Source organism: Spinacia oleracea, chromosome 2 (assembly GCF_020520425.1).
Source record: "Spinacia oleracea cultivar Varoflay chromosome 2, BTI_SOV_V1, whole genome shotgun sequence".
NCBI lineage: Eukaryota > Viridiplantae > Streptophyta > Magnoliopsida > Caryophyllales > Amaranthaceae > Spinacia > Spinacia oleracea.
This window is the reverse complement of record NC_079488.1, coordinates 96,245,672-96,273,546: the sequence shown is the minus strand read 5'-3', so window position 1 is coordinate 96,273,546 and position 27,875 is coordinate 96,245,672. Positions and strand designations below refer to the sequence as shown.

The following is a 27,875-nucleotide window of genomic DNA, read 5'->3' as shown; positions in this document are numbered from 1 at the left end:
TATGTCCATGTTACTGAGCAGTAACTGTTAGTGGGTAGTTGAGGAGAACATGGGTACCCAACCCTAGGTAAAACTCTCCTATAAAAGGAGAAGAGTTTTAGCTTTTCAAAACACAACTGATTTCTACAAAATCTATCTTAAAGAACTTAAACGTTTTAAAAGAATCAGTTGGCAAAATAGAGTGTTCCTTGAGTTCCTTATTATTATAAGCTTTATTACGTACTAGAATCTATCTATCATATTGTATTTTGGGTTTAAGGATTGAGTGATCCTTGAGTGACTTAGAGTTAAGTCAAAGAGAGAAAGAGCGACTAAGAGTTTAGTCAAAGAGAGAAACAGTGACTTAGAGTTAAGTCAAAGAGAAAAGGAGCGACTTAGAGTTAAGTCAGAGAGAGAAAGAGTAGCACAGTAATCGAAGGGGATTGATGTGGGGAACTCGTGTTCGAGAGGAACTCGAGTTAAAGAGTGTATTTGTAATAGAGTTATTGCATTAATACAAAAGAGTAGTGAGGTTCTTCTTGATTAGGGTCAAGAAGGTTCCTCCGTTTCATATCTTTCTTCGCTCATTGTTCTCAGTCTCTTTATTGTTTAAATTCCGCAAGAAACTTACTCAAGTTCCCAAGAAACAATTCACCCCCCCCCTTGTCAAGTGTTCCTACTGAATTATCAGTTGGTATCAGAGCAGGATCTCACAAAAATACAGGAAACCCTGTTGAGAAAAAGTTCCTGGAAAGTATGAACACTTACGAGAAACTCGAGGAAGGTTATTCCACTCAAAGACCTCCAATGTTCAACGGGAAATTCTACACCTACTGGAAGAACAGGATGGAGATCTATATCAAGGCAGAGAACTATCAAGTCTGGCGAGTCATAGAAGTCGGTGATTTCAAGGTAACAATGACCAATGCTCAAAATGAGGTAGTTCCTAAACCCATGTCTAAATTTACTAAGGAAGATTTTGAGAAATTTGAAATCAATGCAATGGCTGTGAAAATCTTGCATTGCGGCCTTGGACCTCACGAACATAACAGAGTTATGGGGTGCAAGAGCGCAAAGCAAATCTGGGATCTCCTTCAAATAACTCATGAAGGAACTAATGAGGTCAAACGTTCTAAAATTGATTTATTAATGTCTAAGTATGAACGTTTTGAAATGCAACCAAGAGAAACAATCCAGGAAATGTTTACTCGTTTCACTAACATTACTAATGAGCTAGTTTCTCTTGGAAGAATTATTCCCTCTGATGAACAGGTTAGGAAGATCCTAAGGAGCATGCCACAGGATGATAGATGGAGAACCAAGGTCACTGCATTGTTTGAAACAAAGGACTTCACCAAATTCAACATTGAACAATTGGCGGGATCCTTGATGACTCATGAATTACATCTAGGAGCAGTTGTTCCTGAGAACCGAGGCCTTGCTCTCAAGGCTGAGGAACAGGAGGACTCAGAACCTGATGAAGATGAGGTTGCTAAGTTGGTCAGACGAATGAAAAGGTTTTACAGGAACTCTAAACCTGGAAATCTAAGAGGAAGGAACTCAATGAGAAAACCAAGCGGTTCCAAGTCTGACCAAGGATGTTTCAAGTGCGGTGATTCTGACCATCAAATCAAAGACTGCCCTCAGTGGGAAAATGAAAAGGGGAAAGGCAAGGGAAATGATCAATATAAGGAAAGATTCAACAAATCCACCTTTGCAAGCCCAACTTCAAGAAGGCAATGATCGAAGCTTGGGAAGAAGCCACTGACTCGGAAGAAGATGAGGATCAACCAGAAGAAACAGCAAACCTTTGTCTTATGGCAAAGATCGATGAATCAACACAAGATCCATCAAGTGAAGTAAGTTCCTCAACTCTTCAATCTCTGTCTGTAAATAAATTAGTGGAATTATTGATAGAAACTCTAGACATTTTTAAAAAGCTTATCGTAATAAAGGCTCAAAGTGACAAGGCAATGGAACTTAGCAAAGAACACACAACCTACCTCGATAATGTTAAATCTGATGTACATGGTAGGTTCTTTCAGTTGCCTGACAGGAACACCTCTCTTAAAGACTCTTTTAAAAGAGTTGAAAATGTACATATTATGCTTGATGAAACTAATGAAGTTCAGGAACAGAAGGATTTCGAAAATGGTTTGATTCACTTCACAGATAACAATGAGGAAACTTCTCCAGCTAGACAACATAAAGAGACAGTTGAATCAGGAGTTCAAGAAATCAAAGTGAATCAGGGAGTTCCTACTCAAGAGGAACAAGATCTTAGAGTTCATGATCCAGAAGTTCCTGTTCCTGAGGATCACCCTATTATTCAACAGGAACAAGGAACTCGAGGATCTCAAGGAACTCAAGAAACAGAAGTAACTGAGGAAAGTTTGAATATTCTTGTGGCTCAATCTCAACCTAAGCCATGGAAACATCAGAGTTCCTCTCCAATGGATCTGATCGCCAGCGACATTGAAAGAGGAATTGTGACAAGATCTGAACTTAGGAACTTCTGTACTTTCCATGCGTTCCTCTCCATAATCAAGCCAAATAACCAGAAGGGGATAGAACTCAAATGGATGTACAGGATCAAGCTTGATAAATGTGGAACAATGGTCAGGAACAGAGCAAGGTTAGTTGTTAAAGGCTACAATCAACAGGAAGGTACTAATTTCGAAGAAACTTTTGTTCCTGTTGTTAGATTAGAAACTATAAAAACTTTAATTGTTTTTGCAGCCTTTACAGAAATTAAGTTGTACCACATGGACGTCAAACGTGTCTCCATAAATGAATTTTTTAAAAAGGACGTCTGTGTGGAACAACCTCCCCATTATAAAAATCATGAATTTTCAAATCACATCTATAAGCCTGACAAAGCTCTCCATGGGTTAAAGCAAGTTACAAGATCGTGGTGCGAAATATTATCTAAAATCCTTCTGAAAAATGATTTTAAACGAAGCAGATATGACAAAACTTTATTCTTAAAATCAAAAGGAACTGACTCACTAGTTGTACAATTTTACGTTGATAATATACTGTTTGGTACAACTAATGAAAATTTGTGCAAGGAACATGCAAAGTAAACAAGCAGAAAGAAGCACGGGAAAATGAGATTGGACCTCGGGATGATCAAGCTGAGATAAGTAAGCAGGAAAGTTCCTCACAAGGTATTACTTTTATAGATTTATGCATAACTACTATATACCATTATAAATACATGTGCGTAAAGCATAACTGAAGTTTACCATTGTTAAGGAACAACTAAAAATTTAAAATTAAAATATGTATTTAATTAGTCAAGCAATATGAGATACGTAATTAAAACAGTTCCACTAAAATAAGGGGATCATGGATATATTTTTTCTGCTATAAATTTTCATCTTTTATTTATTTTATTTTTCCACAAATTATTTTTATTTTTTTCTTTATGAATATATCCATACATTTTTTATTTTCCATCAAATTTTATTTTTTCCAAAATTAAAAGCTAATGGATCACCCCTATGGATCTCTCATACCCAATTCCACCACCAAATTCAAATTTCACCAATTCAAACAAAAGAAACCATAAAAATCAAAAACCCCCAAATTCAAACCCTAAATATCAAAAATCCCCAAAATTAAAACACCAACCACCACTACCGGCGGCCTGACTCGGCTAGCCATGACCACCGGCCAAGTCTCACTCAGCCCAGCGACCGGACTCGACCCGGCCAACCGATCGAGCCCAGCCGCGGAGCCCACTATCGCGTTGCCAGCGAAACTGACCCATCCCTCAAAGAAACGCGAGCCACCAGCGTCGGTGACCCACGTCCCTTCGCTGGTGGCGGCTGATGACCCAAACCCGGCTGTGTCCGACACCCACCTAGCCGCGCCGACCATCGTCCCTAAACCACCCTCCAATGTCAACCCCTCCTCCAGCAACGATCCAAACGCCGAGGTGCCTCACCGACCCGCCAAAAGGCAGCGGTGGTCGTGGGGGGTCCTCAAACCGGTCGGGGAATGGGGATGTTTGTTCTCAGGGGGAATTTACACCAAACCGTGTTCCTTCGGTTGAGGATGCAAATTGGTGAAGGGGTCTGTAGTTTATAGACTTGGTGTGAAAAATATTGAGGAATTTGTTGAAATACTAGAACTCGTTGAATGGGTTATGATGTATATATTAAGGGGACGTTGTTAGTATGAAAGGGTTAAAAAGTGGTTCCTAAGGTGAACAGTCCTATGTTGTTTGTTGATACATCTTTTGATAATGAGGATATTGATGAGAAAGTGGAAGAATTAAAGGAAGCAGTAGAAATTGAGAAAGGATATGGATCTATATGCAGTTGAAAAAGGAACAACCTAAACTTGCTACATACCCAAGCCATCTTTCCTGATCCTATCCATTTGTGTTACATTACGCTTTTGATTTTTTTTTTGGAACTTTTTATTTTATTTTTTATATTCTTTTTGGTATGTAACCCTCTGTTGGGAAACATACGATTTTTATTCTTTTATTTCTGTGGAACTCCTAAAAAATCGTATCTCTAAAATCTTGACTTGTTAATTATTATGTTTTATATTCGAATTTAGTACGTTGGAACTTAACTTTGAGGCTAACTTAGTTTGCCAACCGTTGATCGGAGGGCGCTATAATCGGTATATATTAGTACTGTATTTTTCTACTTTTTGTTAATGCCAACAGGGGGAAATGAATGCAAACTTAGCTTAAATTGATCACTTGAGTCCGTCTCACTACTCTCTTCTCGATGTAAGTTTATAAAATTTTATTTCTCGTTTTTAATTTTATTTTCGTTTATTAAAATTAATTTCAATTTTCCTTAATTTCATTTAGGAAGTTTAGATTAATTTTTATAAAAATAATTTATTTAATTTAGGAAAAATTGACATAAATAATCCCAACTTTCACACATCTTCTAAAAATAATCCCAACTTTGGATTATTTAAGAATAATCCAAACTTTAGGGGTTATCTTCTCAAAATAATCCGAAGTTTTTTTTCTTGTCATTACTAATCCATATTGGGTCTATTGTACATAGGCAAATTGATAGTTTGGATTATTAAGGAGATAACCCCTAAAGTTTGGATTATTATAAAATAATCCAAAGTTGGGATTATTTTGAGAAGATGAGTGAAAGGTGGGATTATTTGTGTCAAATTTTCCTTTAATTTATTGCTTTATATTTATGCTAATTGATTATTGTTACATTTAGTGAAAGTTTGCTTTTGTTGTCATCACCAAAAAGGGGGAATATTGTTGACCCTAAAGTTTTGATGATGACAAAGCAAACTCCTGACAGTTGGTTAAGTTATGTTGCATAATAGGTTCCGAGATCCTTAGAGGAATAATGCTAAGTTAAGGAGATCCTGAGTTGGATAAACTAAGCAATGTGGAATATAAGCAAGTAACTGATCCATGTCAGACACTACATTGAAGGAATAATCATTAAGCAAGTTTACAAAGGCGAGATCCTTAGGCGAGTTCCTAAGGCGAGATCCTCATATATTATGTGGATCCTCGATGTTCCAGAGAAGGAACAAATTGGGAAGTCTTCGAGTGAAGCTTCTAAAGGTGCAACATGAAGACTACAACATATGAGTTTATGTTTAGGATTTATGTAAGTATTTAATATTGTTTATACGTAATTTGGAACGAAAGGAACCTAAGTATTTTGGTACGTTTTAAATTGAAATATATTAACTGTAATTATAAAAGAGTTTTAAGTTGGAAAATCTTTGTTAATAAATAAAATGAATTTAATTAATAAATGTAAACATAGGATTCTGTTTTCATTCTCCTTGTTTCTCAAGCAAAAGATTTTCCATGATCCTTAAAACTCTCCCACGTATTTCTGTTTAAACGTGCATTTAGTGTTTTGATTTGGTCTCCCCTGTTTCTCTCCAACTATGTCCATGTTACTGAGCAGTAACTGTTAGTGGGTAGTTGAGTAGAACATGGGTACCCAACCCTAGGTAAAACTCTCCTATAAAAGGAGAAGAGTTTTAGCTTTTCAAAACACAACTGATTTCTACAAAATCTATCTTAAAGAACTTAAACGTTTTAAAAGAATCAGTTGGCAAAATAGAGTGTTCCTTGAGTTCCTTATTATTATAAGCTTTATTACGTACTAGAATCTATCTATCATATTGTATTTTGGGTTTAAGGATTGAGTGATCCTTGAGTGACTTAGAGTTAAGTCAAAGAGAGAAAGAGCGACTAAGAGTTTAGTCAAAGAGAGAAACAGTGACTTAGAGTTAAGTCAAAGAGAAAAGGAGCGACTTAGAGTTAAGTCAGAGAGAGAAAGAGTAGCACAGTAATCGAAGGGGATTGATGTGGGGAACTCGTGTTCGAGAGGAACTCGAGTTAAAGAGTGTATTTGTAATAGAGTTATTGCATTAATACAAAAGAGTAGTGAGGTTCTTCTTGATTAGGGTCAAGAAGGTTCCTCCGTTTCATATCTTTCTTCGCTCATTGTTCTCAGTCTCTTTATTGTTTAAATTCCGCAAGAAACTTACTCAAGTTCCCAAAAAACAATTCACCCCCCTCTTGTCAAGTGTTCCTACTGAACTATCATAGTTCCTTCTTTGTATGATGGGTTAGTAACATTTGTCATAGCTCGACTTAAGGATGATAGATAGATAGATAGCTTCTATTCGGCGCGGCTTTACCTCGAATGATGGTAGAAAATTATCGTCGGGATGTTGTATTTATAGCTACAAGATAGAAAGGGGATAGATTTCCAAAGAAGTTTACGCCAGGAACAACTCTAAACAAACAGAGATGAAATTGTTGTCAAACTTATCTTCATAAGTGTGGAGCAATTTATTGAAGTTTGGGAGTCTTCGGTTTATTGCCAACAACTACGTACTCTTATCATCAAAAGATTGAAAGAGTCAAAGAGTATAAAAACAACAAAAAAGGCTACTGATATTCTTAATTCCCACGTTCATTTGAAATGAGCCAATATTAAATCAAATGAAAAAGAAGGCTCAGCCCATCCAAACATACAAACTATCAAGCCCAACTACAAGAAGGTGGTTATCGGGTCGAGTGGCATGGGCCAAGTTTGTGTTAAAAAGTAAAGGTTCGAGACTCAATCACGAGCAAACACTCACAATCGTGTACGTGACTTAGTCTCGAGGGGGCAATTTGTAGGCACGGAAAATTTGTCAATGTGCCACGTTGGATATTTTTAGAGTCAAAAAGTCAAAATATTGACTCGGTATGTAATTGACGGTCAATTAAATTTAATTAATTTAGCCCATTTTAGTTACTTTTATTGAACTCATTTATTTTAATGGTTAAAACCCAACAAAATGGGTTAAAACTATTTAATGGGTTGTGATTGTTAAGTCCAACTAATTAAGCCCAATGTACATTGAAAACCCTAAAAGACCACAAACTCTATAAATAGAGCACTTAACTTTATTTGAAGGGAGGAGGAGAAACAGACGGCAAAACCTAAAACTCTCAAATCTCTCCATGCCATCAAGTTACAACTCTCTCCCTAGAAAAAGAACATCAAGCATTCAAATCGACGTGTCGTTCCATTCTAGAAGATCAACCTTAGATGAGATCAAGCCCGGAGGCCCTTATCCAAGAAGATCAAACCAGTTCGTGAGCAACACCAAATCAACATCAAATATTCCCGGTGGAAGAAGAACAACAAGCATACAAAACTGACGTGCCGTTCTGTTTCTACATCAACATTCTTGAACGAGATCAAGCCCGAAGGCCCTCATTCAAGTACAAATCAAATCAGTTCGTGAACCAAGTCAAATTCAAAGTGGAGACCGAATCAAAGGAGAAAATATTAGAGATTGTATCCAGAAACTTCAAAATTAATAAAAATATATTTTGTTCACATATTTTAGTTCTGTTATTTTTGCAGACTCTGAAATTTGTGTTTACACTTGTAAACTTGTAATATTAGGAAAACGTGTAAATTAAAATATATTTAAGAAAAAGTATAAATTCAAAGTGCGTGAAATAAATATTCAAATGAACTAAATTTGCATATTACAATACAAAGTTAAGGATTATAATTGTATACTTGTATGTAGATCGATCTAACAAAGTTAACCAAATCCGAATGATCAAGTGCTATTTTTTGTCATAAAAGAGTGACCCGAGAACAGGAAAATGGATAACCTGAAAAGACCTTAGTATAATTGAGTTAGTCAAAGTTTAAATTGAATACAATTTTGATAAATGAACATCTAATGTTAGTCTATTTATCATTATTTATTATTTTAATTAACATCCGCCCAACATTAGAAGTCCATTCATCAAATTAATGAAAAAGTTATAATAATAATAAAAATAAAATCAAATGGTAAAGGACAAAATAATATTGATTCATCTTTCCTCCAATAATATATTATGTCAGGATTTCATTTGATTTACAATTTCAATAACTTTTGAAAAATAATCTTTAATAAATTCACCTTCTTTCATTTTTTTAATACTTTTCACCTTGCTATCTCCTTGAGATTTTTGGTCTAGGATCTCCCACGTCTCCTTGGTATAATACCTTAGCATCCTTCCTCCTTTCACCATCGAGTTGCTTATTTTGTGCTTAGGTTTGGATAATTTCATCTTCATATTCTGTATGTCCATTATCGGCTAACTCCACAACCCATGAGATTATAGGAAATGTCTTCATTTTTTTTTTCAAAAATCATAATTTTCTCCCAAAAGCTGGAATCGAAATTGTTGGTTTTTAGACTGGAAATGTTGGTTTGTTAGCCATTGTAATTTGTTTTGTATTGGGGTTGAATATGTTTTGGCTAAAGTAGTGAAGGCTTTAGGAGTTTTGGTTCGGATACCAAATGTAGAAATTTGGGTACGGAAGACTTGGTGGGGTATTTAGTGCTTATGTTTTAATATGGAGAGCAAGGGTGATCATGAGATAAAATTAATGTTTGTATTTCATTTCTCATTTCATGCCACCCATCACTATACAACACAGCTCTATTTATAGTTGTACAATATAGATCATCTCTATTCTCTAGAATTTTCTACCTCATTTCATAGCTAGATTTCACTTTACTACTAGATTCTTATATAGTACATTCTAGATATAGATTTTTATAGATTAATATTTTAACACAAAGTTGAAAAGAAGAGAAAGATTGTTGCTTCACCTCCTGGTGTATGCAACGTCCATGGAAGGAGTCTCTACATGCGTCCTTTATACAATAGTATCGAGCCCCTTTGTATCAAGCTAACTGTGTAGAGTCTTGTATTAATGGTGTCGAGTCTTGTGGTAGTCGTGCTGAGTCTTGTATTAGTCAAGTCTTTTGTGTGTCCCACGAAATAGCCAGTAACAGTAATGTGTGTTATATACTCCGTAGTATATTTTGCCTGTTGGTAATTACTGTTAAACAAAAAACAAAAAATAAAAATAAAACAAAGAGCAGTAATAGACTAGGACTCTGTACTACAGAGTACTCAGCACAATAGGAGTGAGGAGGACTGGGGGAGTGAGGACTGAGGAGTGAGCGACAAAGCCTTCGCTCTATTTTCATTTCCATTCCATTTCTGTCTTCAATTTTGAACTTTCCCCCAAAAACTATTTCCATTTCCATTTCGCTCTAAACCCTAGAAAAACCCATCGTCTTCGCTATTCTTCTGCCTTCTCCAGGTATAATAATTTCTTGCTGTTCAATCATCTTGCATGTTCAACTTATTTTACTAATTATTGCAAAATTCACAGTGTATAGCTTCTTCTCCTCATCTACTTTCTCCGTTTTTCTATTTTGTATCGATTTTTCTTTGAAATTTCTGTTGATTTTACATGCATTTGAAGATCCAATCAGTGTTTATTCTCATGTGGGGATGATGGATTTTTCTTGATATGATGGTTTCAAAAGGTTAAATGTAGTTGTTGGCCTTTATTTTGGTGTTGTTTTTGTTAAATTTACTTGTTTTAATCTGCATGCAATTTTAAGGTACCTTATATTCCTCCTCCCTCCAATTTGAGGAATTCTGGAGTCACTCCACCGCGCAAGATCACTGCTTTTTCTTCCCCTTCAATTTCTTTTTTAGGAACATAAAATGCATTTCTCAAATTGCAATGCCGGTAGTAGAACGAACAAGGTGCTTACTGCACCATACTAGACATGTTGGAAATGGTTTGTTTTTAAAACTTCCATCTTTGTTTTAGAGGAGCTTAACTTTTGCGTCCAGGATTTGAGGGTTCCTAAACCTCAAATGGCTTGTGTCCATATGGACACAAGTGATCCAAATACAACCATCTTGAGTACCAACACATAATATGTCAGTACCAAAATGCAAAATTGCTTAGAAGTACCACCAACACTAGTACTATTGTGTTATTGATATTCACATACTCCATCCGTCCCGGAATACTCGACCCGCTTTGACCGGCACAGAGTTTAAGGAACTTGAATTGACTTATTTAATTTAATAGGTAGTAGTTGATAGTGGGGTATTATTTTAATGTAGTTAGTGGGAGGTGGGTTAAGAGGTGGGGTTGGGGGAGAGTGGGGGTTGAATTTTTAATTATTTTTTGTATAGAGTAGGGGTAGGTGGGTTAATAGGGGTGGAGTGAGAAATAATATAATATTGTTAGAATATTTCCATTTTTAGAAACAGGTCAAGTATTAAGGGATGGCCCGATAAGGAAAACAGGTCAAGTATTCCGGGACGGAGGGAGTAATTTGTATTGCTACTCCAGATTCTGTATTGGTACTCACTTGTGACAAAGACTTCCTCCCAGGATTTAGTTGTAATATCAAGAATATCTTATGTTGTACTATTTGTTTTAAGATATTATTTTAAATTTTAGACTTTAGGTGGATTACAATAAATTAAGAAGCCACCATAGCTACATATGGAGTATGTTTTTCTCTTCAGAGTGTCATATGTCAACTAGCCGCAGAAGCAGTTCTGTAGTTGGTGGTCTCTTATTTGAAATTTATCATAATGTTTGCGTTGCTGCTCAGCTAACTACATTGGAAGGTCTCTTTATTGCGGTCTTTATGCGTCAATAATTTTAGATAAATTCCAATATAACTACCAAAGCACATTGCAGGGGTAAAAACAAAACCTTCATATGGCTGGAATGTGCAGTTGAGATTTTAATCTTAAATCTTTTGTCGTGATATTCTTGTAATAGCAAAGAAAAATAAAAGATATCTGTGTGTTTTGTTTTTTTAAAATGTCTGGTTAAATATGCACTTCTGTGCTAACAAAAAGGGGTATTTGAATAATCAGAAAGAAATAAGCAGAACTTCATAAGTGTGTTCCTTTTTATCTGTTTTAACTATAAAGAACAATACATTACTGCTGAAAATTGTAATCATGCCTTTTCTTGAACGGTGAACACTACATTGTAAAAAGCTTCTTACCCTCTGAAGTCGTCATAAATATTTCATGACAGTTTAACCGGCATAAATTTGAGGATATTTACTTGCTGTTCTTAAAAGCTTTCAAGTGAAAACTTAAAAAAATAATCTTGCAGCCTCTGAAATTAACTTTTTTTTTTGAATGATATCATTATACTAGATTTTCGCCAGCTTTATCTTTTCCGTCCGTTTTACTAGCGGTGTTTGGTGCTGAAATAGGTGGCAATTGGTTCTAGTATGACACAGGGACAAATTTTGGAGCCAGATCAGTTGCAACCTTCATCTCCTTCAGCTCTTCCTCCCATCGCAAGCCTTGATGGGGTGGACCCTCCAGAGTCCGACATTATGTGCAGACCGGGTTTTGGAAGCACTGGCCGGTGCATATCTGTGCTTGTGAACCATTTGAAGGTTTCTTTTGAGTCTCCAGATGTGACATTTTATCAGTATACGGTATGCTGCTAGGACTCTGGCAGTCTTTTGTGCCATCACAAACTTCTATTATTGTGGAAAATTTATAGTCTTAAGTTGTCTTTGCAGGCTAAGATAACTTCTGAAGACTGTAGACCAATTGAAAGCAAGTCGTTTCGGGTAAAGATCATTGATGAGCTCTTCAAGAAACACTCGCATGAATTGAAAGTAAAACTTTTTGCATTTGATGGAAACGAGAATGTGTATACCGTTGGTCCTTTGTCACAGAAAATTTCTGACTTTACTCTAATACTTGAAGAGTCAATTGGACTGAGGTAAATCTTGTTTCCTTTCTCTCACTTTAAAGTATGGTTTGGTGAAATGACCCTTATATTAATAAATTCTTAATTGCAGTGCTGATAACTCTAGTGAACCTACAAAGAAATCTAAACATTCTTTGGCACCAAAGCTTTTTAAAGTAGAGTTCAACTATTGTCACGAAATTCCTGTGCAACCAGTTGCTCTCACATCTGAAGGACATAACACATGTGATACCCGGGATGCATTAAGGGTACTCAATACCATTTTGAGGCAGCAGGCTATCAAGAAGTACTCTCTCTCTCTCTCTCTCTCTCTCTCTCTCTCTATCTATCTATCTATCTATCTATCTATCTATCTATCTATCTATCTATCTATCTATCTACATGTGTGTGTGACTGAGACTGAGACTGAGACTGTGTGTATTCGTTTTGGCATTGTTCAGTTAGCTTCAGTTCATTTTAAAAAAGACTTTGGTACTGTATGCAGGGGATTCCTTTCTGTTAGACAATCATTCTTCCAGGATGACTCCAGAAACTGCTTTGAGGTTGATAAAGGTTTAATTGGTTTGCGTGGATTAGATTCTAGTTTTCACATGACAAGCGCAGGATTGTCACTCAATTTGGGTACTGAAAATTTTGTCTATTGTCACTTGAACTCTTATATTTCAGCAATTATGCATCTGCGATTGTAACATACCTTGTCATAACCTTCTATGCAGATGTTGCTATGACCTTAATTCTGAAACCAGGACCTGTGCTTGATTTTCTGCTGGCTAACCAAAATGTGTTGGAGCCTCGCTATATTGACTGGGTTAAGGTAACATGGCGTGTCATTCTTTGATGAAACACGTCACTGTTAATTTTGTGGTTGTAGCATTTTGATACTATGGGTCTTTGCAGGCGAAAAGAATGTTGAAGAACTTGAGAATCAAGACAAGCCATACTAACAGGGTATACAAGATTATTGGGTTGAGTGATAAGCCATGTTACCAGCAAAGGTATACACATATTTGATAGTAAAACATATCCAATGTATTTTACCTGTATTTTGACTTCTAGAATTTCTTTATCTTTTTGTAAGTTTTCCGCTCAAAATGGAAGAGGATAAAGATTCCAACGAAGAGCAATTTTGGGAGACTACTGTGTTTGAATACTTCCTGAAGCATCGTGGTGTGGTGTTAACTTACTCGAAATACATGCCTTGCCTTGATGTTGGCAAGCCAAATAAACCCATTTATCTACCAATTGAGGTGTGTCAAATAGTAACTGGTGTTTTTCCTTTACCCTTACACTTACCTATAGTAATGTTCTAAAGTCTGAATGGAAATACAAAACCGATCAGCTAATTATTTTATTCTGCTTTCTCTTTCTTTTAAACACTCCAGATCTGCTCACTGATCTCACTTCAACGCTATAGAAAACAACTGTCTCCAACCCAGAAAATAACTTTATTAGAAAGAACCAAGCTAAAGCCCCATGATCGAATGAAAGCTCTGACTGATGTAAGTTTCTTCTAGCGTGACCGAGGTAACATCCAATATTTTCTTGTTTGTAACTGATTTTCACTTGGATTGGCAGGCTGTGAAGAACAACCAGTATGAAAGTGACCCGTTGCTGGTAGCTTGTGGCATTTCTGTTGAGAAGCAGTTTATGCAGATTGCTGGCCGTGTCCTTGAACCACCAAAGGTAGTTAGTGCATGTTTCTTTGCTGAAGGGCTCATAAACTCCTTAAAATCTCTAAATGTCACCGGAGACAAAAAAAAAATCACCAGGTTTCTGTTTATTGTGCAGCTAAAGTTTGGCAGAAGTCAAGATTGCATGCCTGAAGATGGCCGATGGACCTTTAAGAATAAAGTAGAGCCTCGATAATTTATGCGTGTTTGTGTTATCTTTCTTAATGCTAGGTTAGAGTATTTCTAGTTGAGGAAGGTTGATAGCTAATGTGGTGAGTTGGCCTTTTTCAGCAATTCATGATGCCTGTTAATATTAAGTGCTGGGCTATCGTCAACTTTTCTTCTAATTGTGATACAAGCTATCTTTCTCGTGAACTCATTAACTGTGGACGGAGCAAAGGCATGGTAGGTTAATATCGAAATGTTATCAAATTTCTGGTTTTGAAAATTTGGTATTTTGCTGTCTTTCCTGATTATAAAAACATGTAAGGATATTGAGCGACCATATGCGTTAGTTGAAGAGAATCAGCAGATGAGGAAAGCCAGTCCTTTGGCAAGAGTTGATGCAATGTTTGAGAAATTACAAGATAAGCTCCCAGATCAACCAGAATTCATTTTGTGTGTATTGCCAGAACGTAAAACTTCTAATTTATATGGTATGTCGGATTTTCTTTAGCTTATTCCTCTGGAATTATCATTTAAAACACTTCTTCATGCATGACCTGGTTAGTAATTTAATTCCTTTACACTCTCTGTTCTATGTAGGACCTTGGAAAATGAGAAGTTTGAGTACCTTTGGGCTTGTAACACAATGTGTTTGCCCTGTGAAAATAACTGAACGGTACCTCACAAATGTACTTCTAAAAATTAATTCTAAGGTGAGTCTGACATGAAGTGTGGGCCAACTTTTTTTTGCATGTATAAATCTCATTTGTGCTCCATGTTATTTTGTAGCTGGGTGGTATAAATTCTTTATTGGCAATAGAGGAGCCTAGTTATGTTCCCCACGTAAAAGATATTCCAACTATGATTTTGGGGATGGATGTCTCTCATGGTTCGCCTGGTGGTTCAGATCCTTCAATCGCCGCGGTATGTAATCTATTGGCCTGAATCAAAAAAATTGATCTTTCGTGTTACTCTTTCCCTGTGGCCATATCTGCTTCAGTGTTTCTTGTCGGAAAATTATTTGTACCACTCATGAAATCATTCAAACCATGATAGTAATTTTGAACCTCTTTACCCACTTTTTGGCCAATGGTAGGTTGTTGGTTCCATGTCTTGGCCCCTAATATCAAGGTACAGAGCAGTTGTAAGGGCTCAGTCTCCAAGAACTGAGATAATAGATTCGTTGTTCAAACCACAAGAAAATGGAAAGGATACTGGTATCATGAGGTAAAATTGTTACAGTTTAGTTTTGTTTTTAACAGGCAGTGTTTCATGAGGATTTTTGGTTCTTAAGGGTATTATCCGAAGAATCATAGTCAAGTATCAGTTTCAGATGATGTTTATGTTGCATTGCTGAAGATTTTACCCATTGTGTTACAGGAAGCTGCTAAAGGACTTCTATAAAACAAGTGACGGCCAAAAACCCAAACAGATCATTGTTTTCAGGTAGTGGTAATGTTGATGTAAATTCCTTTTGTTCTTTTATTGCTGCTTCAGTTACCCTTGGAGAAGGATCTGGTGTTGAATATGTTTCCTCAGGAGATACTTATTTGTTATCTGCTTTTGACCAAATAAATACAGACAACATAATACATCTCTTCCATCTGCAAAGTCTGCTAAAATTGAATTATTTGGGGAAAACGTTCTTAGTACCATGAAAATTTTGTAAGATGCTTATCTAATTCCTGCACTTCTCTGCAAAAGCTTGTTCACCATGGTCCTTTTCTATCTGTTGTTTCACTTGGAGTTCCTATTAGTTAAATTGAGGACCATTAACTGTTCCTTTTTTTTTTTTTTTTTTTTTTTTTTTTTCATATTCTGATGGCGTTTAAGTTTATTAAGTATGTAGTTCTTTTCTATTTACTTCCATGCCTTCTGCAGGGACGGAGTAAGTAATTCACAGTTCAGCCAGGTCCTCGATGTTGAGCTGGAGCAGATAAAACAGGTTCCTTGACTTTATAATTGCAGCGCTGTTTGTTTTTATATGTTATAGTAGAACTCATGAGTTACTTTGTTGTTTCACACTTTTCAATTTCACGAGATAATCATGTGAACTAATCATTAGCTCTCTCTGACCCTGAATTTTTATGTACGGGAAAATCGCACTCCTAAGTTTTGTTAAAGAACATCTAACAATTGTTTATTTATGTGCTTTTCTCTCTTTATTACATCATAGTTACACTCGAGCTCTGTTAGTCTGAGACCTTTCAAAATCCCTGTTGTCCATTGAACATTTTCTGCTACCAGCTCATGTAAAAGTTTCCCATACGTTTTAAGAGAACACATTCAAAGAGTAAATGGTTGCAAGTTTTGGCCTATGTTTGTTCGGAACCTTTTTTCATGACTATAAGGATCTAGAGTTTCATAGTAGGTACTTCTAAATTATTTCAGCCTTTAATACCACATCTAGCGGCCCTCCCCAACTATTCTTCCATGGAGAATCAACACTCCTTCCTGTCCGCCAATCCAAAATTGCCACGGTGCCATCCCATCAATGATCAACCTAAATTCACCTTCTTTCATCGACCTAACGGTCAATCACTGCTCTGTTACCCGGACTCGACAAAATTACCCATATACCCGTGCTGGTACGACCCGACACATTTGTAAAATCCGGGTCTTTACTCCATTTTCCACTCAGACACGGCTGCTTGAGGAAGAGATAACTAAAAACTGAGGTAGGGAGGGAGGAAAGGGGGAGAAAGAGAGATCGCGCCTCAGGAGTTATCAATGGCATTGGTTGAATGGGAGAGAAGGAGATGGTTGATATTCTGGCTTGTCGATCTTTCTCCAACTTTTTTTTTCTTTGTAGCTCTTTTTCTCTCGCCTCTCTCTTTAGTGCGGTTGAGAAACTGTTACTATGCTTTTAGGGTTAGGGCTTAACATGGTCATTTAAAACAAAATTGGGGTTTGGGTTTAGGCCAGAGTAGTTGTTCTTTTTAATTACTTGGGCTTATGTCTAGTCTCTTTTTTGTAAGTTTTGGTTTCTGTTTATTATAGTACCTAACAAATAGAACAAGTAACTTGCAACAAATTACAAATTATTATTTTTCATACTATTTGCATTAATTTAAAATTAAAAACAGTTTAAATTAAAATTATGTATTTTAATAACCCAAAATTGCTGTGTCCCGGTAGCCTCCAATCTCGCCTCCAATCTCAGAAAGACTCCCAGTGTCCAGATTTTTTAGGATTGCCGCACTGGACACTCGGATCCATACCCATACCCGCCCCTCGGCCCCCTCCTAGGCGAGTTAACATAGAATCACTGTATCAACAACCCAAAACTGCCGTCTGAGGCAATAGCCGATCCATCAATGTCCATTGATGCCACCTACAACCACTGCCAATTCTAATGCAAATGACTCCAATGAATCCGACGGGGAAAAGAAAGACAAGATAGGTTGGTGGCTACAACCACAACAAATTTTACTGGAGAGGAGAAGGATGAAAACCAGTGACCTTCATAGCCACACATCACAGTGATGACGAGATCGGTCTTGATTATACCTTGGCATGGCCGAACTGATAGAACTGTCATGGAGTATGATATAACCCATGCTTTTATTGTGGTGGTGGTGGTGAGACATAGGATGGTGGTGCTTGATGGTAACATTGTGAAATGTGTAAAGGAGAGAGGGGTGGTGAACTAGTTATTGGAATCATTGGTTAAAGAAGGCATTGATGACAATAGCCTAATTGGAGAAAATAGTGGTAGTGGTACAGGTAATGATGGTAGGCGGCGATGGTGATGGGAGGAGGTTTTTTTTTGTTCTTCTGAAGAAGGCATGTGTTGAGAACCAAGAAAAAAAATTCAAGGTATGGATTGTTTCTTTAATTAGAAACCAAACGTAATACTTATATAAGAGAATAGAAGTACATTCTTCACTTCAACCAAACATAAAATAAATGAACTGAATGTGCAATACAATCAAGATTGTTGCACCTCCTGCTCCTATCTCACAAATCACAGCAAAACACAACACACATGTAGGAGAAAGATTGTGACTTTGATTGATCGATAGAGTGTAAGTTTACAAATTATAACTCTGAGAACATTCTCTACTCTCCCACCTTTCTACTGAATAATTCCCAAGATGATTTCTAAGTTCTCCTCTCCCTCCTTTTAATCACAGAACTGCTAGCAAGAAAACATAAACAATAAAGGAAAAGTAGATAAGACAAAATTGCAGCTTCCTCGAAACAAACTAACTCAATGTACTTGTAGGGATGCTTCCACTACTTGGTACGTTCCCTCACTCTGCTGCTTCTGCCCTTTGTCCTGTTGCATGGGCATCCTCTTCTTTGTTCTTGCATAAGTCTGGAATAGGAGTGGGTTATGTTAGGGTATAACAATACTCCCTCCTAAACAACTCACCTTGTCCTCAAGGTGAAGTCAGGGAAGCGCAAATTGATCATGTTAGCATCCACCCATGTGGCCTCAAATTCAGTCAAGCCCTTCTACTTCACAAGAACTCCTGTCACTGCCTCTCCATGCTTAAGGACTTTTTGCACTCAACGTAGCTCTTCTGGTTCTCCTAGCTACAGATCAGAGGTAAGTTGGGTGGGAATGTCCACATGTTAGACCCGAAAGCTTTCTTGAATTGGGGGATGTGAAATAACGGATGCCATAGATTGAAAACTCGGTCGCGGTCGCGGGAACGCCGCGGTATCTCGGTAAAGGAACTGATGCGTTGGTCGCGGACAGCGTTGCGGTTGTCGCAGAAGGAATTTGATTTTATGATTTTTTAGGTAATTAATAGAGATAAATAAAAAAAATTATATTAAATAAGATTTTTACTTAAAATTCATGATTTTTTGGGTGTCTAAACAAGTTATTCTCTTTGGTTGCCCAATAAAAATATATACGAAGTACTGGAGTTGTAAGCTGAATTTATTTTCATGAATTAAAGTTTAATATAAAGAAAAGGTGAATGTATTTTCCAAACAACTTTGGCACCTCACGTGATTATGGAAGAAAACTTTGAAAAAGATTCCACTATTCAATTCTATTAATTAATTGTGGGGTAAGGTACTTATAGTTGTATTTTTAATTAAAAAAAAAGGTGAATCACTTGAGTGCTTTGGTAGCATCAACAACTTAGGTTTAATCTGTGTATTCATCATCTTTCTCCCTCTATCCTCCTCGCCTCCCCTTACTGCAATTTCCACTTAACAATGGCGCTGCTATTCTTTGGTTGATTTATACAGCTTTCATGTTTTTGTTTCTTTCTATTTTTTTTTAAATTTTTCTTTTAACTTTTTTTTAAATTTTTTTTTAGAATTCTTTTTATTTTTTTTAATTTACATGCTATTTTGAAATATACTTATTTTACTTATTCATTTATTTTAAACTTTACTTATTTTTTATTATCTCTTACAATATTTCTTCTATAATATATATACATTTTTTCCCTTTCTTACTTTCATTAATTCCACTTTCTCTTCCTTGTTTTTCTTATTACTTCTTGCTCCTTTTTTGTTTGATTGGTGACAATGACGATATTCTACGACGATTCATGTTAGCCGACCCCAAATCATTTTGGGACCAAGGCTTTGTTGTTGTTGTTGTTGTAATGGCGCTGCTATTCTTCATCTTCTCTCCCTCTCTCCTGATCTCCTCCTCGTTGCCTCCATTAATGCATGCGAATCTCATCTTGCAACCAATAAATTACAATTTCAACCTTATTGCTTCCATTTATTTATTTATTTTCGATCTCAATTTTCTCTTTATGTTGACTTTCATGGAGATCTCCCCGGAAAGCTAAGGTAACTTCGGCGATTTTAGTACGGAACGGTCGTATCGGGCGAAATATCGCCTTATTTGGAAACAACGTGATAAATCGGCTAATATCGGACCGGCAACTTGAAAATCCGAGGATCCGAGTTAACTCGGGCGATCCGAGTTAACTCGACCGAGTTTTTATTCCATGCCGGATGCAACTTACATTCCCGAGGTAGCTGAAGCTTATACGCTACCTTGCCCACCTTTTGGATGATCTGAAAAGGACCATAAAACCTTGCTGCTAGTTTCTCAAACGGTTGTTTGGCCAAGGATTTCTGACGATAAGGTTGGAGTTTTAGATAGACCATCTCACCTTCTTTCAGCTCCACATCCCTTCTATGTCCCCTCCTGATGTGTTGTGCTTTCATTAGATTAAAATGCAACTCATCCTTTTCATGCAAACTCTCCTCCACACTGCCCACTGTTGTGTCTCCGCGATTGTACTTATTTATAGGTGGGGGTCCATGTCATAAACGACATTGAAGGGGCTCATTTTAGTTGAGCATGAGGAGTTGAATTATATGAGTATTTGGCCCGCGCCAGCCATTTGGCCCATGCTCGTGGTTGAGTCGATGTAAAACACCTCAAATAGGATTCCATCCTTTTGTTCACTACCTCAGTTTGACCATCAGTTTGAGGGTGATATGTCGTGATTCGCTTGAGGGTGATGCCTTGCAAACGGAACAATTCCTTCCAGAAAATACTCCGAAAAACCCGATCACGATCCGAAACAATCGAGGATGGGAAGTTGGGAACCCATGTAAACGTAAAACTTCCTTGGTGAACGATCCAGCCCGATTACTACTGTAAATGGAGTGTTTCAACCCACAAAGTGTGCATATTTCGACAGCCGGTCCACGACCACTAGTATTGAGTCCACCACCCCGTGAAAAAGGAAGTACCTCTACAAAATCCATACAAAACATTTGTTTCTTTGACAAACTTCACAATTCTTAACATGTCCGAACACTTTCTTCCTCACCTCGGGTCAGAACCACTCTTGGGCCAACAAGAGATACTTCTTCACATCCCCTCCATACCCACTACTAGCAGTATCGTGGTATTCTCGTAGCAAGGTGGGAATTATGGTGGACGTTTTTAGGATTAATACTCCGCCTTTGTAAAGCACTCGGCCTTCAATCAACTCAAACCCGCTTCTCTTTTCTCCGGCCAGTAGTGCCTTCTTGATATCCTGTATTGCAACATCACCATCCACTTCCTTATCTAATTGCTCCCATCTCACTCCCCTCAAAGACAATAGTCCCTCGAGTTCTACCTCACCATACCATAAGACACCGGTTGGAGGTACCCGGTTTGTATTGCACCTTAAAGTCGAAACCCATCAATTTACTCACCATTTTTGATAATCGTCCCAAATTTCAGATTGTTAAGTTATGAAACGAAGGCTCTACTGATCAGACTTGACCTATGAAATGCCTCCCCAAAAGATAGTGTTTCCATTTTAGGATAGAAAGACATACAATCATAAGTTCTTTCTCGTATACTGATTTGGATTGCGCCCTTTGGGCCCAAAATTCGACTATAGAAGGCGATCGGTCTCCCTTCATGCATTAGCAGGACCCTTAACCCCCGAAGCCTGTGGCGTCTGTCTCCACTACAAATATCTTGTTGAATTCGTCATTGCTAAAATGGGAGCGGCACACATTGCTTGCTTCAATTTCTTTGGCTTTTTCCATCCATCCAAAAGTGTATTTCTTTAACTGCTGTGTCAAAAGTTGGGTAACCTGTGCATAATTAAACACAAATTTTCGATAATATTCGGTTAAACTTAGGAAACCTCGTAACTCTGTCAAATTCTTCCGTCTTACCCATTGTATAAAAAAGCGCAAACCGCACTAAAGCTATATGAGTCCTAGAGCTTAACCGCAAGGCGCGCGCTTCATCGAAGTGAAGCGCACTTTTTAAGAATTAATTTTTTTTTACAAAATAACCACAAATATATATAAACATCATGCTTCCAAAAAATTATTACTCTTTGTTTTAACAAAAATAAAGCATATAACATAGTGTTTATCCAGAAGCTAGGGCCCGACTGCTATGACTAATGTCTTCTTTTTTTCTTCTTTTTCCTTTTCTTTTGGACTCTTGGCCTACTTTCTATTGTTAAGAATTAATAGGGAGTAGACCAAAACACAATAATGACATATAAAAAAAGCTTTCAACGTAAAGTAATAAAAAAATAAAAGAATTTCAATGAACCGCCAAACGCTTCATACGCTTCATACGCTCGAAGCGCGCGTAATCACAAGGGCTTCGCTCATACCTAATTAAGCGCTTTGCCCAATAGCTTTGCGCTTCAGAGCTTTAACGCGCTTTATTACACACTGGTCTGACCTACTCTACCATATCCTGTATCTTCTCTTCTCCATATCAACTGACACGCCTTCTTCGCCTTCTCCGCCTTCTCCAGATACTACATGACCCAAATAGGCTATTGATAAGACCAAACTCGCATTTTTTTTATGTTGGCAAACAATACATTCCTCCACGCAAATGTTCTTGCCATATTGTTACTGTGTACCAAAATATCGTCAAAAAATACCAACATAAATTTACGAAGAAACGGTTGGAATACCTCATTCATTAGTGCTTAAAAAAATATCGTCAGAATATACCAACATAAATTTACGAAGAAACGGTTGGAATACCTCATTCATTAGTGCTTAAAAAGTTGCAGGCGCATTCGTCAACCCGAAGGGCATGACCATAATTTCATGGCGTCCTTCATGGGTTCGGAATGTGGGTTTTGGAGTATCCTCGGTCCTCACCCGAATTTGATGATAACCTGATTTCAAAGTCGAGTTTAGTTGCAGCCCCATGTAACTCGTCAAGTAGCTCATCGATGATCGGAATGGGGTATTTATCGGGTATAATCTCTCTATTAAGTGCCCGGTAATCCACATAAAATCCCTACAATCCATCTTTCTTCTTAAGTAGTAGCACCGGTCTAGAAAAGGGGCTAGTTGAAGGCTTGATGATTCCGGCCAGAAACATCTCCTTGATAGAGTTTTTCAATCTCATCCTTCTGAAATTAAGGGTAACGGTAGGGTCTTACCCCGACCGGATTACTCCCTACTCCTCACCGGTGGCATCTCACATCTCAAATACTCACATCTCAAATACTGACTTATAGTGATTGATTTACCCCTGCAACTCTTCTAGAATAAGCTGCAATAGGCTGCTCAACTCTACCAACACCCCACCCCCTTCCTTGCGCAAGGTACGCATCATGGCCTTCAGAGATATTCGGTTCTTGCCAACGATGGGTCACCCTTCAGGTTTGACGGTCCGACCGTCCAATTGATAGCTCATGGTTTGAGACTTTCAGTTATTTTTCACCGTCCCTAGTTTCTCGTGCCACTCAATCCCCAATATCACATCAGAATTTCCCAAGTTCAAGGGAATCCTCTCTGGTTACAACCTCGTCGCTGATTGAAAGAACCACTCCTTCACAAACTCCGCTGCCTGTATTGATTTCACTTTCGCCGTTGCCAAGAGAGGCCCCAAATCCCCCTGACCCAGATACCGGAATCCAATTCGGCCACCGTCTTCAAAGAAATGAAATTATGCGTGGCTCGGGGTCAATCATCACCACCACCTCCTGGCCACCTATTATCCCTAATAACTTTGTAGTTTTGGATTAGATAAACCAACAACTGAATTCAAGGCTACCTCATTTGCGAATTTTTCGGTCACCTCTGACCGGTGTTCTTCCTCTTGGGTCTCGCTCTCCCATTCTGCTTCTTCATCAATTAAGAGCGCACTCAGCTCTCTTTGCCGACAATGACGGCCGATTTCCCATCTGTCGTCACATTTGAAGCATATACCTTTTGACTTTTTCTCTTGGAGCTCCTTCTCGATTCAACGGCGAAATCCCCCAAACGATTGAAGTTCACTGAAGCTTGGGATCCTGTGTTGGATATGGGTCCAGCCTTGTTGGGTGTTTGGGAATTGGGCTGATTAGTAAGGGAAAAGTGGCCCATACCTCCTCCTGACTTTGTTTATTATGTTGAGTCCATACCCGAATCAGATGGCTATGAACCCATAGACTCGTGACTGTATATCGAGAATGAACAGGGTCGAGTCTGGCCAATTCCTCCCAGCCTGAACTGACTCCATATACCTTATTCCTTTCTTGGACCCGTGTCGCCACTTCCATGGTCTGTTCCAGTGTTAAAGGGATTGAGTAGCCGTACTCTGCTTTCACTTCCTCCTTCATCCCATTAATATACTGCCCCATTAGCAGGTATGTCACTTAAAGGAGCTGCCATCTTTGAATCGCCTTCGATAGTCGATTACAACCACTGTTCATGGAGAGAACCCACGTTCAACGGCTTGAATTGATGCAATATCTGGTCTTCAAGTCTGGCCATCAGTGGACTGGAGTTCTTTCGTTTTCCCATTGATACCACTTTAGCGCGTCTCCCTCCCATAGCCACGACCGCTGCATCTACCTTCTCCTCCTCTGTGAGATGACAAACCATGAAGTATTTCTCACTACGCAATATCCACCCATCTGGGTCACCCCCCTTGAACAAAGACATCTCTATTTTCCGGTACTTCCAATTCCCTCCACCACCACCTTTTCCTTCCTCAAAAATCTGGCCAGCTTCATTTTCCTGTTCTCCTTTTTTTTGATGCTGAATCCATTTCTTCATCAATGTCCACAAAGTCTTGCTGGAAAGTTGGTGTTTCCTTGAACCCTATCATGAACTCCTCCATCTCTCTTGGTCCTTTTTCATCAAAGCTATTTGCATACCTTGGTCTTCTCGCAATCGATCAATCCTCCAAGTCGAACTGCCGCTGCCTCCATAGTCTCCTGGTTCTTCCTTGTATCCTCCTCGCTTTTCTCCATGAATTTCTCTGCCAAGGTTTTCTGGAAGGCTGCCATGCCCTCTGCCAGGACCTGTTGAATTGTCCCTTCGAGGTTTTCCATTCTCCCCTCCAATCCATCTAGCCTCTGTGTGTGGGAAGACACCATTCTGGAATTCTTTCTCTCTTTCCCTGGTTCTTATCTGCTCTGATACCAACCGCAATACACTCAAGATTGCTGCTGCACCTGTCTCACAAATCACAGCAAAACAAGGCACAAATGTAGGAGAAAGATTGTGACTTTGATTGATAGATAGAGTGTAAGTTTACAAATTACAACTCTGAGAACATTTGAGAGGTTCTCTACTCTCCCACCTTTCTACTGAATAATTCACAAGATGATTTCTAAAGTTCTCTTCTCCCTCCTTTTAATAACAGAGCTGCTAGCAAGAAAACAAAAACAATAAAGGAAAAGTAGATAAGACAAAATTGCAGCTTCCTTGAGACAAACTGACTTAATTTACTTGCAGGGCTGCTTCCACTACTTGGTGCGTTCCCTCACTCTGCTGTGGTGTTTGGTTCTGCTTCTGCTTCCCCTTTGTTCTGTTGCGTGGGCATCCTCTTCTTTCTTCTTGCATAAGTCTGGCCTAGCTGTGGGTTATGTTGGGGTATAGCAGAATGGCCCCTTAGTAGTGGTGCCCTATTGCTGGAAATTGTTTTCTTAAAAAGCAGAACTCTTTACGTTTAATTCTCATTTACTGGTATTCCTGAGATTGTTAACTCCATTACACAGATAGAGTATTTTTTTTTTCAAGGACAAAAAAAGAGACTAACATTGAGTTCTACCTTCCCTCCAGACGATCTGCAAAGATTCAGAAAGATAAAATTTGATTTCATGTTTAAGAAGCAGGAAGTCAATTGTAACAATTATTTTTGTTGAATACTTGTACCTCCGTATGTTGTATTTCTAATGTCTTTGTTGTGTTTTTAATTACTTCAGGCTTACCTGGGTCTTGGAGAGGAAGACATTCCGAAATTCACAGTAATTGTTGCACAAAAGAGACACCACACTAGACTATTCAAAGTGGGGGCTGATGGCAATGTTCCACCTGGTCTGATGTGTTTTGACATTTTTGTTCTTTGATTGTGCCTTGTGCAATTGTAACTGATTTGTTATACTGTGCTACTATCATCACACTCTTCTATTACTCTTCTCCCTCTACAGGGACAGTTGTGGACACTGAAGTTGTGCATCCAAGGAACTATGATTTCTACATGTGTGCTCATGGGGGGATGATTGTAAGTTATTATCTTTCCTTTTCCTCTGGTGTTGTTCAACGGGTGCCATTCCCATCAAATAAACATACTGAAGATTGGGGGTGGCCGGGTGGGGGGGTGGGGTGGCAGGTGGGTGTTGGGGACACGCGTTTCTGTGTGTAGTGGATATAGGAGAGTAAGAGACAATAGGCAAGTTCTCTTAGCATCTTACTCAGGACCCTCCCATTTTTTCACAATTATGAGAGAAATTTAGCTCTGTTAAATGATGAGATGATCATAACGGTTACTTGTTTACTTGGGTATTTTGAAGTGGAAACTCATTTTAGGAGGGAATGCTATAGATTTAGTCCTGGATTTTGGTAGGGTTTCCAAGTTATTTACTGCATATTCAAAAAGTTATTTGGGACTTAATGTTGCAAACATGTGAGCAAACATGGAAAGTACTTTTCTCTCGCTTGAAACTGGCAAAATGCGTGTGTTGGACTGTTAGTACTTAGTAGGTCTCTGAGTGTGCCACTTTGTTTTTTCTTTCCTTAATATGTTAAACTGAATGTTGTTTCTTCTGTTGTTTCCGTAAAGGGTACACTGCGGCCCGTGCACTATCATGTATTGCTTGATGAGATCGGCTTCTCACCAGACGAGCTTCAAAATTTCATTCACGCTTTATCCTATGTGTGAGTTAACTAATACTGTTTGATTTAGTGATAAACTTTCCACCTCAGTTTGCTTCTTCTAAATTGAAGTTTTGTCCTCATTCAGGTATCAAAGGAGCACTCATGCTACCTCTGTAGGTGAGTTAATGTTTATTTGTGTGTGCATCAGTATCTGTCTGCAGACATGAAATCATGAGATGTTTTGCGAAATAGGCTAATGCTTTATTTTGGTCATTCTTTTGTGCAGTTGCACCTATCTCTTATGCCCATCATGCTGCCAGACAAGTAGGACAGTTTGTCAAACACGAGGAGCTTCCCGAGAACTGTGGTGAGAACAACGGCTTCACGACCACAGGAAGTATCCCTGTCCCGGAGCTGCCCAGTTTGCATAAGAACGTCAGGAAAACCATGTTTTTTTGCTAACTGGTCATACTTTTCCTTTAATTTAAGAGGCAGACAACATGTGTATATCTGTTGTGTATATATGCTCGTGCACAGGTGCCCTGAGACTCTGATCTGAGTGAAGTGCTGCTATGGTCGTGTAAATTTTGCAGGTTAATATTCGGCTATCTTGTACAAATGGGTTAGGAAATATTTTCTCCGTCAGGTTTCAAGTTACTAGGAAATTTTTGGATCAGCTGTTGTGGCTAAACTTTTTCCTTTGAACTTGCGCGAACTAATGATTATGTCACTATACGTGATAAGTTACAGAAGTTAGAAAAGAACAGCCATTTTCTCTGTAACTTCCCTCCCTCTGCTGTGTGGTGTCTCATTTCTTTGAGATACATAATGCAACATTCTACAACCTTAGTAGTCCTTGTGTTAAACTCTTCCCTCAAAAAAGAAAGAACATGATTAGTCTAATGCTTTGTCTCTTATTTTCTTCTTGAGATGACTAAAACCACGTCCATTGACTTGCAACAACTATGATAAATCATACTGGACTTATTACAGGGTGCACACTTTTAAACTTTTACGGAGTACTTCTTGCGTATTACAGAAATTAATTGTCGAATTTGTATATTGATATTCGTTGTTGATACTAACATCAAACGAGCACTAGCACCTTATCTTGTTGGGTGGTCGAGGTGGCTAGAGGTATGACCTTAGGAACAACTGACTTCTTATGATTGGAGGTCTCGTTGTCGTGATCGAGTAATCCTAGGAAATTACCAAATTGAACCAAGCAAGTAGTAAAAGTTGTAAAATGAAATGCGTAATCTCATACATCCAAATGGGGCATGCATTTATTATGATCCATTGCCCAGCCTTTGAAGGGCCAAATTTTGATGATCCGGTGCCTACCGGATCGTATTCATCCTCGATCCTCTCATTGATCAAAGATTCACAGAGATCAGAGGAAATGCTAAAGTTCTCGGTGTATGCATAAACCACCATATGTCCA

General features: G+C 38.1%; 1 protein-coding gene across 6 annotated transcripts; it reads left to right on the top strand.

Annotated features, from left to right (window-relative positions):
• The first annotated feature begins 9,419 nt into the window (after nucleotides 1-9,419).
• On the top strand, nucleotides 9,420-27,213 carry LOC110803805 (protein argonaute 16). 6 transcript variants are annotated; one of them, XM_056837396.1, is made up of 24 exons: nucleotides 9,421-9,629; nucleotides 11,592-11,805; nucleotides 11,893-12,098; nucleotides 12,178-12,372; nucleotides 12,571-12,707; nucleotides 12,803-12,900; nucleotides 12,984-13,081; nucleotides 13,165-13,333; nucleotides 13,469-13,585; nucleotides 13,662-13,769; nucleotides 13,875-13,937; nucleotides 14,048-14,161; nucleotides 14,247-14,412; nucleotides 14,522-14,634; nucleotides 14,711-14,845; nucleotides 15,018-15,148; nucleotides 15,302-15,367; nucleotides 15,803-15,866; nucleotides 25,070-25,144; nucleotides 25,540-25,651; nucleotides 25,765-25,838; nucleotides 26,397-26,491; nucleotides 26,577-26,608; nucleotides 26,718-27,213. In XM_056837396.1, the coding sequence occupies exons 2-24, from the start codon at nucleotides 11,593-11,595 to the stop codon at nucleotides 26,891-26,893; spliced, it is 2,757 nt and encodes a 918-aa protein (XP_056693374.1). In that variant the 5' UTR covers nucleotides 9,421-9,629; nucleotide 11,592; the 3' UTR covers nucleotides 26,894-27,213. The 6 variants fall into 6 exon arrangements, with proteins under 6 accessions (XP_021865028.1, XP_056693374.1, XP_056693373.1 ...); XM_056837395.1 differs by having other exon boundaries at nucleotides 11,575-11,805; XM_056837397.1 differs by having other exon boundaries at nucleotides 11,516-11,805.
• Nucleotides 27,214-27,875: the final 662 nt, after the last annotated feature.

What these genes read in the sequence shown, in the direction of transcription:
- LOC110803805 (XM_056837396.1), top strand. Translation starts at nt 11,593, where the DNA reads ATGACACAGGGACAAATTTTGGAGCCAGATCAGTTGCAACCTTCATCT. An exon ending in GAAGAGTCAATTGGACTGAG is followed by an intron (nt 12,099 to 12,177) that starts GTAAATCTTGTT and finishes TCTTAATTGCAG; the next exon opens with TGCTGATAACTCTAGTGAAC. An exon ending in AAACAGATCATTGTTTTCAG is followed by an intron (nt 15,368 to 15,802) that starts GTAGTGGTAATG and finishes TGCCTTCTGCAG; the next exon opens with GGACGGAGTAAGTAATTCAC.